Genomic DNA, 16,902 nt, shown 5'->3' with positions numbered 1-16,902 from the left:
CAGGGCAGGGGCCTCTCGGACCCCGGCAAGGCTAGGAGTCGCCATAATTTGCCAAATCCGTCAGTGAAGGGGACATCTGTCTCCAAACAACCAAGTCCCGATTGAAGGCAACAGTCCGACCGTTACAGAGAGACACCGCCACCGCCAGGGCACCAGTTTCTCAGGGCCAGCGTCTGCGGGCAAAGTAGGGCTCCTCCGGCCCATATCCAAGCCGGGGAGCGGGTTACCGGTGGGAACCCATCGCAACCATTATCAACATAGGTGCAGGACAGAGGGACCGTCAAGATCACCTACTGGGGAAAGCAAGTGCAGCCGTCCGTGGAAACCGTCTTTCCAGCCGTGTGTTTTATCGAGAACTGTGTCATCGTCTCAGGCTGAGTGAGTACCATAGTGCCGCAAGGCACAGCGCGGCCCCCGCGTCCCTGCGCCCACCAAGCCCTGCATCTCCCACCTCATCACTGGGCCCCGGGATCCCCAACCCCTACCCACGGAGGGGCAACACAACAACTGGCTGCTCCATACCATCCCTCCCGGGATCCCCATACAGAGCAGCGGTGGTGCCAACAAATCACCACAACCGTGGGTGGCGTCACGGACAATAAACAATCCCCACACCCAAAAACCCCCTTTCACTCATGGGCGAGGAGCGCCGCTCGAGTCCCCGGGATCCGGCCCATCGCTCGAGCCACCGAGCAGCGGCAGGCCGCAGCAGCAGCGGCAGCCGGACCCGAGCAGCAGTGGGAGAGCACGGCGTCCCCTCCTCCGCCCGCGACATATACACTGTACTGGTGTGCGCCGAATCCGGCAAACCGGCGAAAAGCCGGATGTGTGAAACTGGCCTTATCCGTTTTTCGCCTGATTGTGCCTGATGCCAAAAAACTGATGTGTGAAAGCAGCCTTAGGCCTCTTTCACACGTTCGTGAAAAACTACGCACGTTTTTCACGGACATGTCAGAGGTGCGTTTTGCCCTCCGTGAGCCATGTTTATGGCACACGTGTATTCTCCGTGTGTAATCCGTGATAACACACGGAGAACGGGAACTTTCTGCTCACCTGTCCCTGGCGTCGCTATCCGTGGTGCTGATCTTCGGTCTCCGCTCCTGCCGACTCCCCGCTGCTGCTGCTTCCGGCCGCAGTGAAGTGAATATTCAAGGTGCATAATGAGCGGCGGTCGGAAGCAAGTGACAGCAGCGGCAGAGACAGCAGGGCTGGATAAGTTGAGCAAAGTTTTTTTTTTTATTTTTTGAAACACGTGTGTTTTCTCCGGCGCGTGGTCCGTTTGCGTTCCGTGTGACACCCGTGATGCCGGAGAAAAACGGACATGTGTACATGTGGAGCACACGGACACACGGTCCATGGCTGAACACGCACATGAGCGCAGACCCATTGATTTTAAAGGGTCTACGTGTGCCCGTGTCTCCGGTACGTTAGGAAAAGGACCAAACACATACCGGAGACACGGACGTGTGAAAGAGGCCTTAAAAAGATCAAAAACTAGTAAAAAAAAAAAGCAAAAAAAAAAAGGCACAAGTGCAATAATGAATATGATGAATTGGGGGCTATGAATGGGTTAATCTCGGCTGGCCCAGGTGGCTGATCACATCCCTATATAGGTGCCTCTGGTGGTAGGTGGGGCCATAGGTTTAGGATGGAGTGGTTGAGGTTTGTGGGTGCGGTGTGTTGGGCTCTATGGGTGGTCTCTGCCAGCAGCCATGGCCTACAGGAGCACCCGGAGGTACAATGTGGGGTGGACAGCATGAGGATTACTGTGCCCCACAGTCTGAAGGGTGACCACAAGATGAAGATTTTGAGTAAGTGTTTGTCTTCTGGCCATTACTGGACTTGGTCTATGATCCAGCAGCTGGTGATGACTCCAAGAACCTGCACAAGTCTATAGACCCATTGTGGTAGCTACAGAGGGGGGTTTACCATCAGTGGTGGAGAGAACACTTCTCGCCCCATATAATGGATGCATTGGTTTCTGTATTTGTTTGGGATGGGTTAATACATGTGGTGGGCACAGGAGGTCATATGGATGCTTGTATTTAGCGGTGGGCTTCTGCCTCAAGGTAGGATTGTTCTAGAGGTGTGCAGGAAACCACTGTACTACAAGCAGGTGATGGTAAAGTATACAGCCATCTCCTTATCAGAGGATTAGTGACAGGTAATTCCTCATATATGCAGTAGATAATACAAAATTCACAGGTGATATCACAGCTCACCTCCTCCTGTACAATAACTGATAACACCTCCTATATACAGTAGATAACTGGATCCACCATTCACAGTAGGTGATGTCACAGCTCACCCCCCCCTTCCTTCTGTATGACTGATATTACTATATACAGTAGATGACAGGAACCACTGTCAATAGGTGATGTTACAGATCACCTCCCCTTCCTTCTGTATGACTGACACCCTCTATATACAGTAGATGACAGGGGATCTGCAATTGGTAATATCACAGCTCACCACCACCTGTACAATGACTGATATCACTTACTGTATATAGGTGTTGTCACAGCTCACTTCCTTCTGGTTAATGACTGATAACACCTCCTCTCCTATATACAGTAGATAACAGGATCTGCCTTTTACAGTAGGTGATGTCACAGCTCACCACCTCTCCCTTCTGTAGAATGACTGATAACATTACTATATACAGTAGATGAGAGGAACCATTGTCAACAATAGGTGATACAGCTCACCTCTGCCCCCTCCAGTACAAAGACTGACCCTCTCTATAAAGTAATGACACATGATCTGCAATAGGTGATATCACAGCTCATCTTCTCTTCCTGTACAATGACTGATAACACCTATATACAGTAAGTGATGTCACAGCTCACCTCCTCCTGGTTAATGACTGTGATAACACCTCCAATATACAGTAGATAACAGGATCTGCCATTCACAGTAGGTGATGTCACAGCTCACCACCTCCCCTTCTGTAGAATAACTGTTAACATTACTATATACAGTAGATGAGACAGGCGCTACTGTCAATAATGGGTGATGTTATAGCTCACCTCTGCCCCCTCCAGTACAATGACTGATAACCTCTTTATACAGTAAATGACACAGGATCCTGAATAGGTGATATCACAGCTCATCTCAATCTCCTCCTGTACAATGACTGATGGCACAGGATCCACAATAGGTGTCACAGCTCACCACCTCCTCCTGTACAATGACTGACAACACCTCTATATTCAGTAGATAACACAGGATCCACATCAGGGGATATCACAGCTCACCTCCTCTTGTACAATGACTGATAACACCTCTATATTCAGTAGATGACACAGGATCCACATCAGGGGATATCACAGCTCACCTCCTCCTGTACAATGACTGACAACACCTCTATATTCAGTAGATAACACAGGATCCACATCAGGGGATATCACAGCTCACCTCCTCCTGTACAATGACTGACAACACCTCTATATTCAGTAGATAACACAGGATCCACATCAGGGGATATCACAGCTCACCTCCTCTTGTACAATGACTGATAACACCTCTATATTCAGTAGATGACACAGGATCCACATCAGGGGATATCACAGCTCACCTCCTCCTGTACAATGACTGACAACACCTCTATATTCAGTAGATAACACAGGATCCACATCAGGGGATATCACAGCTCACCTCCTCTTGTACAATGACTGATAACACCTCTATATTCAGTAGATGACACAGGATCCACATCAGGGGATATCACAGCTCACCTCCTCCTGTACAATGACTGACAACACCTCTATATTCAGTAGATGACACAGGATCCACATCAGGGGATATCACAGCTCACCTCCTCTTGTACAATGACTGATAACACCTCTATATTCAGTAGATGACACAGGATCCACATCAGGGGATATCACAGCTCACCTCCTCCTGTACAATGACTGACAACACCTCTATATTCAGTAGATGACACAGGATCCACATCAGGGGATATCACACCTCACCTCCTCCTGTACAATGACTGGTAACACCTCTATATTCAGTAGATGACACAGGATCCACATCAGGGGATATCACACCTCACCTCCTCCTGTACAATGACTGGTAACACATATAGTCAGTAGATGACACAGGATCCACCATTCACAGCAGGTGATGGCAGCTCCCTCTTGTTTGCACTTTTTTTTTTTTTTTTTTTTTTTTTAAGCTGCTTCATTAAAAGCTGGGGTCTGAGGTAGTTTATTGCCACTAATATACATGAGACATAAGGGACTCCAAATTGCCCCCTGTGGCCAGTGTGAAAACTGCAATACTCATGCACATCCTCAGCCAATAATCTTGCACTGAATTTTCTATGTAAACTTTGAATTACATGTTTGTGGCACTGCGGGGGGTCTGTCATCATCCTACTCATTCTCTGGGTACTTATAACTGAATGTCATGGGGCTCAGCTAACACTGATGGGCGGGGAAGTTTCACATTTCTACACACCCCTGCTGCTTATTAGTGTATAGTTCTTTGTTTGGGATACTATATAAGCTGGTCATATGATGTAATAAAACACTCACTACACTACACCATGTCTGGTTGACTGACTTCTCCAAGCGCTTGGAAAACAAATCTGATTAATTTGGAGTTCCAAGGGCATAGGAGTGACTGTCCATCACACTGTCATATTGCGTCACCATTACTCTGAGGTGTCTGACCTAGGAGCTAAGGTTTTTGCTTTTCTAGTCTAATCATTACTGGCATTTTGCATAATTTAAGGGCTACACTTAAAATACATAGGTCTGAAAGGTCTCAGATGGTAATAACACTATCATAACTATGAACCATAAATGGCTGATGTCCAGAAAATGGGTCTCCGGGAATGTGGCGTGTTCTTCCCCCCCCCCCCCCCCCACCACCCCTTCCCCTCACCCTCCTGCACTTAGTGCTGACTCCTCACCCAAGCCCTTATCCCTTTTCAGACAAAGATGGAAAAATGGAGCTTCTAAGAAATAATTCATCTTGTGGTATTTGGGTGACCCAGAGAAGTGATGGCTACGTGATCGTTGGGAGTTCTTATGACGGTTGCTACATGTCTCTCACAGTAAGTGTATGGAAAAGGGGGGTGGGGGGGTCTCCTAACCTTATCCAGCCCCTGTAGGTGGGGTTAAGGGTTTGACCCACCCCGGCATCTGTACATGCCACACTTATATAAGTATTTACAGTAACAGGCCATAACTCTCCACCAGGTGGCAGTGTTGCAATGTGTATGTCCTGGCACCTAGGTAGGCAGAGGGAGAATGAGAACAGGGATGTATGTCATCCGTTGTACAACGCATCGGTCACATGTCAACGCATGTGACTGATGCAAAACGGAAATGTGAACCTAGCCTATGGGAAAGTTGATGGTAGCGGAGTCGGCAGGAAGATATAGAAGAATGAGTCCTTAAATGGAGGATCCTGACCCTATGGGTCACTTCCACGGCTGCAACACGCAGGATCCTGTACTGATGGTAGAGCCGCATCCCCCAGGTAGAGGGGTTAGTTGGATGGTCGGGGGTTGGCATCGGTATCTGCTGGCAGGAACCAAAAAGCACTCGCTCATGGAAAAGGTCAGTGCGCCCCTGTTGGTGGGGGGTATATCTGGATGGCCGGGCACACAGGGGAGACCCTTGGACTGATCATGTACCGCTCAGTGTCATGGCACCAGGACAATAAAGCTAACCCTTATACTGGGGCAAAAGTGAGCAATGGAGAGTATATGGCACCTATGGACTCGTGTGGGGCCATTTGCATTGCTTCCCTCAATGCCGGGTGACTATATATTATATATTATATATTTTTTATATTTTTTCCTTTAAGAAATCACCCCCTATGCAGTAACATTTCTCCTTATATATTCCCTGTCTCTTAAGCACACAGACTTTGTATTGACCCTTGGGTTCACCACAAGAAAAAATGGCGAAAAGAAAGTCACTGTGAGAAGGAAGATGACATGTGCAGCGACAACCTGTGAGTGTTTCATACTCCGTGTATATAATATTCATCATCTGTTCATTTGGAAAAGCTCATATATATGGGTCTCAAAGGATGTGCTCACTTTCTGGGGCAAATGTTTCACCTTAAAATTACCACACAATAAGGTGATGTCACAACTTGCCTTCTCCCCCTTCCTGCACAAGAATCTATATAGAACATGACAATGCATTAGCTCCTAGATCTTGTCATAAGTCACTGATGTAAAGCGAATCTCTGAATGCTGTGACATTCAGGCAAGATGTCATAGGCCAAGCACAGAATAATGTAATTTTTTAATATGGTTTGGGTAAAATTGAAACCACTGTTGGACCTGAAGCCTCCGTCACTTCAGCTCTTACCAGTGCTGCCTCTACCTGAAGTCACACAGCAGAGCCCATCAGTCAAATGACAGTGCTGGATGGGGAATAGAGCTGGAGTGACGGGGGATTCGGATCTACCATAGCCCTTCAGCCTCATTTGCATATTAGTTCAAAAACTGGTATCTTGGTAACAAAGGAACAGACTAGCCGTGTAAAGGTGGTGTGGAACTTTTTTTTTTTTTTTTTTTTTTTTTTTTTTTTGGGGGGTTACACTTTATCAAGAAGGGGGAAAACTCAGGTTCTGTGTTAAATCTTCTTGCAGATGATGACGCTCCAATGCCAGACCAGTGCAGCTCTGTCATAAGATCCAGCAGGCTGAGCTGTACAGATTCCCAGGACTCGTGTGCAAGTTTCGGTTGCTGTTATGACCCCTCTGACAGGATTGCTCCATGCTACTATGGCAACAAAGGTAGGGGGAGGGGGGGTTGAGGAGTTTGGTAACTTTGTAGACATGTCATTAGAAGGTCAGTTTGTGGCTTCAGATATAGTGATGTTAAAGTATATAGTGTCTGCTAATGCAATCCGCCCCTCTATGGCTGCCGCCACAGGTTAGGGCCATACATCAATGTTGAGACAGTTTCTGCAGTGAAGATGTCAAAGCACTGAGGAAGCCTGCCTAACCAATAGCTTGTTGCACTGGTTACCAGTAGTACCTGTGACATACTGTAAGCCATAGCGAAGTTGAGAAGAGTTTAAGGTGTTGCATGTCAGAATGTCATCTGTCGGTGGCCATGGCTGACTGCCCAGTGGCTGGAGCTGCTTGTTGTTCATAATTTAATATTACTAGCTTTGATGCTTATATCATAATCTAATCTGTCCCTATAATCTGCCATTGCCCTCAGTGACTGCCCGCTGCACACCAGATGGCCTCTTCTCTATTGCCATTTCGAAGACCTTGACCGAGCCAGAGCTTGACCTGTCCTCCACACGTCTGCTGGACGGGAGCCGAGCCGAGTGTAATCCAATACAGAGAAATGACTTCTTCCTGCTCTTCCAGTTCCCAGTTTCTTCTTGTGGCACCACATTAAAGGTACAGTAACCTAATTCTAAACCTTCTCCCCTTCAAAGCTCGTGTGGCTGCTACAAAATGGGGGGTGGGGGTTAGACAAGCGTACTCCAAAAAGCACCATGCATGCTTAAATCCAAAGTAATGGTGCCCATTGGCTGCAATGAAAAATTATCCATGTATTTAGATTCATGTTTCCCTGAGCTTCTATTAATGCTGACTGTTCTAGTTCTGGGTTTAATGTGTAATCATATTAACAATATGCAAATCACAATGTCCTTTAAAATGAGACCCAACCACCTTCATGATGCTGGCATTTTCACCCTCTTGAACTGGGCAAGACGGCTCCAGCCACTTTTGCACTACCGGTTTGAGACTCCCTTGTCATCGCCACCAACCAAGCCTACCACTGTTACCTCACCGTCCTAGATGGGTTCAGTACCTATGAGCTGAGCTGGATACCTGGCCCTAGGCTGCTCCTTAGACATGAGGATTCAATATCTCTCATATTGAAGTAAAGCCTAACCCCTGTGAGCAAAATAATCTGCTTCTATGCCCTTGCAACTCCAAATTAATAAGATTTGTCTTACAGGCGCTTGGTGAAATCAATACAGCACAGCCAAACATGGTGTACTGAGTTTTGTTGTTTTACACCAGCTTATATAGTATCTCAAACAAAGAAATTACCATGCACCAATAAGAACAGGGGGTATAGAAATGTGAAACTTCCCCACCCATTATTCAGTTATAAGAAAAGATTATTTCTATACCATATATAAAATGGCTTGTATTCACACCCACACATGGGGGGGGGGAGGGGAGTTTTTAGACTTGTATATTGATTTTTTTTTTTCATATGAAATCTTGTAATAAGACAAATGACTAAATTTGTCTTCTAGGTGACTGGAGAGAATGTCGTATATGAGAATGAGCTGGTGGCTACCAAAACCCAGCTGACCTGGAATAGGATATCTATCACTAGGGATACTACATTCAGGTAATGGCACACACCAGAGCAGCCAAACTTGTAAGAGCCTGACCTACATAATTTGTACCCCATGAGATTTTTTTTTTTTTTTTTTTTTCCAGGTTATTGGTTCGTTGTCATTATGCAGTCAGTGGCTTCAGACCACTGAAAGTGGAAGTAGTGACTCTACCACCCCCACCGCCGGTGTCCAGTGAAGGACCTCTCAGTTTTGAGCTGAGGATTAGTCTAGGTAAGATGTCATGTGGTTCTGTCCTCGAAGCAAAATGCACAAACCTAGTAAATAAGGCTGTAGCTTTATTAGGTTTTGAGTAAATTGCTGGAAGCATTTGTGATGCCCAGGCCTATCGGGTCGTCACAGGGTATTGTACAATCTGCCATTCTGTGCAGTATCCAGCTCCTCCTTGGTTATGGGTCCCCAACTGCATGGTGTTTGACAACATTAGCCAATTAAAGTCCTAGGTACACTCTGCACCAGACACACCAATGGACGGCCTGAGTGGACTAGGGTCACCCACTTGAGGGGGGGGGGGTTGGTTAAGGGGAGGTCAGGAGTAAGTCAGTAGTAGTAGCAGCTCAGGAGCCGGGCTACTTGGAAGTAACTAGGTAGCAGACGGTAGTCTGGGCCTAGTATGAGTGGAACCCCCGGTTGCAGGGGATCGTGACAAGGGGCATGGTACTGTTGAGGACAGCCGGCGGCCTTGTACCATCACTGGGCCGAGACCAAGGCATGACAGGGTATGTGGACCCTAGGTCAGGGAGTAGCTTCAGGCAACCTGACCATTTACCTGACAAGAACTGAGCCTTCAAGATCCACTCTCCACCCGCTCCAGAATTGGGGTACTAGTGCAACAAGGGGGATAGGACTTTCCACTAAAACGGTCCAGAAAATCCCTAGCGTGAACCCTGAGAGCAAGCTCCCACAGTTGGCCATACTGGGGAGCGGGACCCGACTAGTTTTATACTACCGGGACCAACAGAAGTAAACTAGGTGCCAGGAGCAAGGTTAGATAACCAGTGGGAGCGGGACCCAAACTAGCTCGCCTCAGCGGCATCCAGAACTTCGGTTTATCCACTTGTCGGTGTCAGTTTTATGGACTGAGTGCACAGACCCCCTTCGCTCCCCACGGCACTCCTCAAACTCCAAAACAAAGTCCCGGGGCATACCCTCTACCCGTGGAGGGTTCAAACACTCCCCCACCCCAGGTCCGGAGACCCCTCGAGCCACCGCAGATCTGAGCAGCCCGGCTGCTTCCACGGGAGCAGCACACATTGCAGCATGTTCAAAATGGTGTTGAAATACCAAATTTTTTTACTTCAAACAATGCATTTTTGTATTATCGTGTGTTTTGCACCAGGTACATAGCAGCATGTAAACTTACTACAGAATAGCCCTAGGTGCAGACTTTCCTTGAAAAGGACAATTATGCCATGTCTACACCGAGAGACCAGATCCTGGAGAAGCATCTGTTCAAAGGCTACTGACAGGAAAGTAAAAGGAGGCCAAAGTGTGTGAGAGCAAGCATGGATGAGGCTTGAGGTGGCTTCTGCGAGGCTGAATGGAACCTGATCAACATTGTCAATTGCCTTAAAGCTAAACCTTTTCTTGCATCACTGGAGACCACTCTTCAAATTGAGGAAAGGTCAAGCTGTAAGCTCTGTTCTGACCACATCAAAGTGGTCCTTGAAGGGCAGTGCAGAAGTGCACGTCAATATGCTAACTAACATGACCTTTCCTCAATCTTAAGTGTGGTCTCCAGTGACTCAGTTTATTTTTTATTTAATTTTTTTTATTCCAACCCTCCCCAAGGCGATATACGATGTATATCAGACTCAATCTCAGTAAACCTCATCAATGTTCACTCACAGCCCATGGCCTCCACTTTTTAACTTGCTGTCAGTACCCTTTGGCCTTTCCGACCCCTTTGGCCTTTCTCGGGAGACAGCCCCTCAGTATCCTTGGCAGTGTTCTAGTTTGCATTCTTGCACATATTTTCACATATTTTCACTGCCCAGTCTTGCTCCAGATAAATAACTACCTTGACCCCCATACCTACAGTTCTGGAACATCTAGGGCCTGCGGTCACATCTATACATCCATAAATGCACAACATGAAGATAAGCGGTTGGTTACAACTTGTTAGTTTCCGCTGTGGTCAAACATGCAATTGTAAGCGGGGGTCAGGGCTATGCCATCCCTGCAGAAGTGGTTGGCACACAGGAAGGTTAACTATTAGTCTATACTGTAATTTAAAAAAAAATGGCCACTAGGTGGCAAGGTGAGCTGGTTACTGCTTTCCTGACACCTCTAGGACGTAAGGGGGTTAAGTAATAAGAGGGAGATTATAAATGGGGTAGGAGGTAGGACAGTCCCCAGTAGACGAGACCAGAAGCTCAAACCATTTGATTATAGAAGATCCTAAGGGTCAACCCTCTGACACCAGACACATGGGGTCCTGCTCATTAGGACTGTTTCTAACTGCATCCCCAGAAGAGGGGTTGAGTCCAGATGGTCAGAGTTGGCGTCTGTCTTTCCTGGATTTGAAACACAACGAATTCCCTTGCGAGACTGAAGGTCAGTGGGCTCTTAAAGGAGAAGAGTAGGTCCTAGCCTGAAGTATGGGCGGAGGAGTGCTGTTGGAATAGGCTCCTTCAATAGCATCAGCTAAATCCCTGTGGGTGGGATGGAGAGGCTTAAAGACTTTTTGAATCGGCTAGTGTAGTGTGACATTGAAGTGATGAGCCAGGGGAGCCTCCGGCCTCATAGTCGTGGCAGTAGTTCTCAGGCTGGTCCCTGGCTTCACCACTTCTTCAAGGTCGGGGACTGACTTGGTGGGGCAGAGTGTGATGGTGCATTCGCTGGCCGTCGTACAAACTATCTTCAGACAAAGGGTGCTGCTAACAAACGACATCCTTTATTTGCACAATATTATCCGGCGGTAAAATCAGGCACTTGCAGTGGAGCTGGGGGCAGCCTGCCCTAACGCACCCTCTGGTGGGGATATGCCCAGGGTACTCTACTTCGCCGGGGTCCCACCCTTCGGTTCCTCACACACCGGACCCACACCAGTGGCTTCACACGCTGAGGTTACGTCCTCCTCCTTGTTCTCCGGCGCCCCCTGGTGGTCCCGCTCACACACTCTGCCCCTCGGTGTTCACACTCTGCCGTCCCGGATCCGACTCCTCTCTCACACACACACACACACACACACACACACACACACACCCCTGTGATTCAGCCGGCTCCTCCTCCCCGGTGGCGACAGCCGTCCCACCCGGCCACTAGGGGTGCCCTAACACAACATATAATAATAATAATAATAATAAACATCAACATTTTTATTAGTTACAATTCCGGGTTAACTATGCTGGTACTGGTAGGGGGTAGGCCCACCCACTACAACATCAAACAGGATGAGGGGCCTAGTAGCATTCAATGAAGCACAGGTGCCAGGAAAGTAGTCAGCAAATTTAATGGAATGGAGTCTGGAGGAAACCCGCTTCCCGCACACGACTACTGCCTCCCCTGGCTGCTCTAAACTAACAAAGTTGGAGATGCAAGCAACTTAAAGGGCCAGTTATTTCCTCGTAGGGGTGAAACATACTCCATTTTCAACCATCTTAAGAGGTTTTCAGACTGTTTGCCCCATCAGGTTGCAAAAGATCTATAGGCCTTTAGGGATGTTTCATCAGACCTACCAGGGATGCTATACAGTTTGACAAAAGGTGAATACTTACCACATCATGAGGCATGTAGTCCCAGAGATCTCATTGTTGGTCCTGTTAGTTGAATGTGTGTTTTTCTGCTGACATTCGTCCTTATTGCACAAACTTGCTTTTTCTTCCAGATTCCACGTACGCAGGGTATTATACAAACTCTGATTATCCAGTGATTAAAGTTCTGAGGGAACCAGTTTTTGTGGAAGTCAGAATCCTGCAAAAAACTGACCCAAATCTTGTCCTTGTGCTACACCAGTGCTGGGCCACACCATCCCCGGACCCCAGGAATGCCATCCAGTGGCCAGTACTTGTTAACGGGTGAGTAACTGAGTGCTAAAGGGGTTCATCAGAAATTCTGCTGCTGACCTCCATGAAACATTGTAAGTAACCTGCCTTTTTATAGAAAAACTTTGCCTAGAAACTACTTCATATCTGCATGACAATAATAGATTATCTGCAATAACTGGTTTAGTCCATGCCATGGACAAATGTGATGTTTCTCAAATAATTGACCATTTTAAAAAGATATTCCTGCTTTGTTCCACATGAGTCCAGGCTGCACCATCTGATTTTTGGTCCCTTGGTTTGTTTCTAGGTGTCCATTTATCGGTGATAACTACAAGTCGGAGCTGATTCCTGTCAGCCCGAGCTCTTCTGTAGCTTTCCCTGATCATTACTCCAGGTTTGATGTGAAGACTTTCACCTTTGTGGAAGTGGACTCTCAGACGGCTCTTGCAGGACAGGTAGAAACTTAGGCCTTAAACCTGCTCCCACAATATTGGGTTCTGCTGACTTTGTCAAGTCAACTTATATTATATATTATATTATCTTTATATTATCTTTATATTTTATCTTTATATTATCTGTATATTTTATCTTTATATTTTATCTTTATCTTTTATCTTTTATCTGCTATCTTTATCTGCTATCTTATCCTTTTGTATTAAATGTTTCAGCAACGACCCACAGGAGCCTGAGACTTTCTTGACCTTGTTTTCTAGGTGTACATCCACTGCAGCGTTTCCGCCTGTGTCCCTGGTCCAAATGACAACTGTGCAACCACATGTTCTAGAAGTAAGTGGAAAGCCACATCCCTAACTTGCCTCATTGGCTGGAGTTTGGGTGTAGTCATGTACACTGTGGGTTCAGTGTGAAGACACCAACACTCGGGGTGTAGGATAATGGTCAAAAAGGAGCCAGCACGATTTCTATACGGTTTGTTGATAAATTAGAGATTTTTGGCAAAACATTGCAATATTTTGAGCCACCCCGCCAACGTCACGGCTATACCAAGGGGCAGTCCTACACTAAATATTGTATTTTGTTTGGGGTGCCATATGGCCTCACACATCAAATGCAGAACTGCTTGAGGCAGCACTTACCTGGTGCTTTTCATTCCCGTACCGGTGACTGAGTCACAGCTGTGGGCGGGACAAGCCCAGGCAAGCGCTGCTAGGATTAAAAAGTCTGTGGACAGGGCCGGTGGCTGTGTGTGAACAGTCACCAATGGCTAAACCAGTTTACTGATCACCCTTGGCACAGCCTTCAGCATAGCGGCATTATCCTCTATTTAAGGAGTTCACCATTTCCTCTATCTCCACATTGAGAATGTTCATTGATTTCCTCTACTTATGAATATATTTTGCTTTTCCTCATACCAAATAGTTTTTTGATGAAGGCAAATAGCCAAAACGTTACTTTAATAAACATACGTTCCATTACAACCCTGTTTGTTTTGACTTGTCCTCTGAGTGCCGGGATCTTTCTATAAGTATTGTATATTTTTCCCTGAGCACCCCTCAGTGAGCCAGACAATCTCTTGGACCATGTCAATAAAAGGAGCAGAGGGCACTCTCCAAAGCGATGCAGCTTATTTTATTGAAACAAACTACCTGGCAGACAGGAGGGGGGTGAAGAGGGGCACAGAGGATCACTGCACTGTTTCGCACCGTATCGGGTGCTTCCACTTCAACCCCACAGGGTTCACGCTACCGTCTGGTGGATGGGAGTCTCTGGTCCTGTCCAAGGCTTTTTGCTACGGAGTCTCATTCTTTTAGGGTCAGCGAGGTCCTTGATGGTCCCCTTGCTGTGCAGGTGTTAACAAGTCTGCTTAGAACTTCTGCCTTTTTCTAGGGTCCTGTACCCCATTGGTGCATAGTTCCAGGAGTACTACACCAGCAACTACCCTCCTGGGTACCAGGTCACTGTCAACCCCATGTCAGTGCGTCTCCTCCTGTCCACCTTCACTCCTCGACACTGTGTACTCACTGTCCAGTCTGCCCCTCCCACCTGGTCAACTAGTGGACTGGACTGGCTCCACCTCTAGGCGGCCATCCATTGGTCTGGTGGGGAAAACTGGGATTACCTGGAGTTTCTGTATTACTGGAACTGGTCTTCTGGGGCCTTAGGGGGTAGGCCCTGCATCCTGGTGGGGATGCAGAACCTTGTAGCACACTGATGGCTTTAGGGTCACTTCTCTTCACTGTTCCTATTGCATGTACGTTACAACATATTCTTTGCAGAATTCCCCTCTTAAACCTTTAATGTTGGCTGTGCTAGAGGAAGATCACTTGATGACTTGTACATTTAATGTTGAATGAAGAGGAAAAACAAACTTGCACTATATTTACAGGCAAGAGATCCACTAACATGTTAAGGCTCGAGAGTGAACAAGTCCTGGTATCCTCGGATGTCCCAATCTACTTTCAACACTTTCTGCCGGTGGGGCACAATGACCAGAAAGGTGAGTGAACATTACCTGAACTGTTTAGTTAAAAGCAATTCTACTACAGGAATGGTAAAATATACATAATTTAGCCAAGTTAATGGCGTATGATGTGATATCTGGGGTGTAGCCGCTGGAACCTCTAAAATCCCAAGACTGGGATTTGTAAACTCTCCATGGAATGGAGGGGGGGGAAAATAAGCTCCTCCATTGGACTGCCAAAGTATGGCACAAAGATGGGACCTGCCCTTGTCTTCAGAGTGGGAATCTCTAGTCTGGCCACCAGTACATGGAGGTTGTGGAGCAGACTCTCTCCATTCATTGCTGTCTGAATTTGCAATGTCTATGCAAATGTGCGGACTCATCCATTCCCTTGTGTCTGGATACCCAAATCGGGGTTCCTAACCCAGCTGGAGATGGCACCAGCACTCGATACTCATCTCATGTACATTTTATTTTTTTGTTGCACTAACCAAGTTTAAAACCGGGACCTGATCCTGGTCAATATAGCTCAGCTGTGACCTGGATATATAATAAAAAAATTAGGTCTTATCAGACAACATATTTTAGGCAAACATGACTGTTCAAATTAAGCTCAGGCTCTTGGTGCACCCTTGGCATGGCCAAATTGTTGGGTATACCATCCCACTTGCACGTTGTCTCCATTCTTGTCTGACACTTCTGACTTTAAAGATCCAGACAAGGATGGGGACGATGCAGGTGGGACTGTGCACTGAACTGTTGAAACCAAGCACACCATTGGAGCGGCCAATCACACAATGCTGACATTCTAAGTTCGAGAAACACAATACATGAGAACTTCCCTTAACACCAACTTATTTATCCTCCAGACTTCTATGGAGTTGGCATTTACCAACATGAGACTTTGATAAATGGAGCAGCCATAGCCATGGGGGTTCTTGCCGTTGTCCTTCTGACCCTGACAACATGGACTATGCACAGACAGCGGAAATTCAGATCTGTACCGATCCGCAACTTGCCTGTGAAGAACATGGTACATGTTGAGACAATATCGGCCAAGTGCTCCTGAGATGAAACACCAATCTGAGGCTGCGGGGCCCATGGCTCTTATGTTTGGATAAGGATATGACTGCTACATGGACTCGAGAGCAATCACAGCAAAATCTAATGGATGAAACAATTTGTAACTTCTCGGTCTGGGCTGATCTATTATAAAATTGTGACAAGTGATTGACAATGTGATTGCACTTCCATAATGTTAGATGACCAGAAATCAATGTTGGCTTGTGTAGTGTCTGTGACGTGTTGATTTATTTAGTCAATAAAACCATACATTTTTATGGCGTTTCTCACTTTCCCTTGCTTATGTTCAACACTGACACAATGGCCATGCTGCAGTAAGACCATGCCCCCGCCTAATGTTAAGGGCTGGTTAATGTCGCATTGTGTTTGGCACATGCACTGGGTAAACTAGACATGCGTGTTTTGTCATAGTAATAACACTACCTCTATGGAAAAACCAATGGAGTTGGGTCATTTTTAAAGGCAGATTTGTTTTGTTGGGGGAGGTGGGATATAACCAGGTCTCCATATTGTGTCAACAGCACAGGCTTCCTCCAAAGAAACTAAATGTGTTGTAAAAGTATCTGACCTGTTCCAAAGATCTGACAAGTACAATACATATTGACTTGTTTTACAATCTACCCCGAAAGAATAAATGGTACAATTTCTCACCATATTCAGAGAAACTTTTAGTTATTGGTGGACATACAAAATGGAGTAGAGAAGGGGTTAAAGCCACACATCAGCCGAAATGAAGATGTAGAGTGCTAAACTTTTTTTTTTATTGCATAGGTCTACACGTTTCGAGGTGAAAACCTTTTCCTCAGGACCAGTACATCAACTTTTTTTTTTATATATATATTTTTTTTTTTTTGGTTTATGTACTGGTCCTGAGGAAGAGGTTTTCACCTCGAAACGTGTAGACCTATGGAATAAAAGTTTCTTCATCAACACTCTACATCTTCATTTCGGCTGATGCGCGGCTTTAACCCCTTTACTCCATTTTGTATGCTCATCCACGTGGGGCTGAAGCAGATGCCATTATCTTATGCGCATTAGTGGT

At 46.4% G+C, this 16,902-nt stretch overlaps 1 protein-coding gene across 1 annotated transcript; it reads left to right on the top strand.

The window, feature by feature from the left end:
- Positions 1–1,648: 1,648 nt before the first annotated feature.
- Positions 1,649–16,048, top strand: LOC142290015 (zona pellucida sperm-binding protein 4-like). Its single transcript, XM_075333962.1, has 12 exons — positions 1,649–1,811; positions 4,944–5,065; positions 5,877–5,973; positions 6,622–6,768; positions 7,202–7,389; positions 8,265–8,362; positions 8,455–8,582; positions 12,199–12,388; positions 12,666–12,813; positions 13,072–13,144; positions 14,703–14,813; positions 15,647–16,048. Exons 1-12 carry the CDS (start codon positions 1,649–1,651, stop codon positions 15,844–15,846), a joined length of 1,665 nt encoding a protein of 554 aa, XP_075190077.1. The 3' UTR covers positions 15,847–16,048.
- The last annotated feature ends 854 nt before the right edge of the window (positions 16,049–16,902 follow it).

The sequence above is a fragment of the Anomaloglossus baeobatrachus genome, chromosome 2 (assembly GCF_048569485.1).
Source record: "Anomaloglossus baeobatrachus isolate aAnoBae1 chromosome 2, aAnoBae1.hap1, whole genome shotgun sequence".
NCBI classification, from domain to species: Eukaryota; Metazoa; Chordata; class Amphibia; order Anura; family Aromobatidae; genus Anomaloglossus; species Anomaloglossus baeobatrachus.
This window is presented reverse-complemented; position numbering and strand designations above follow the sequence as displayed.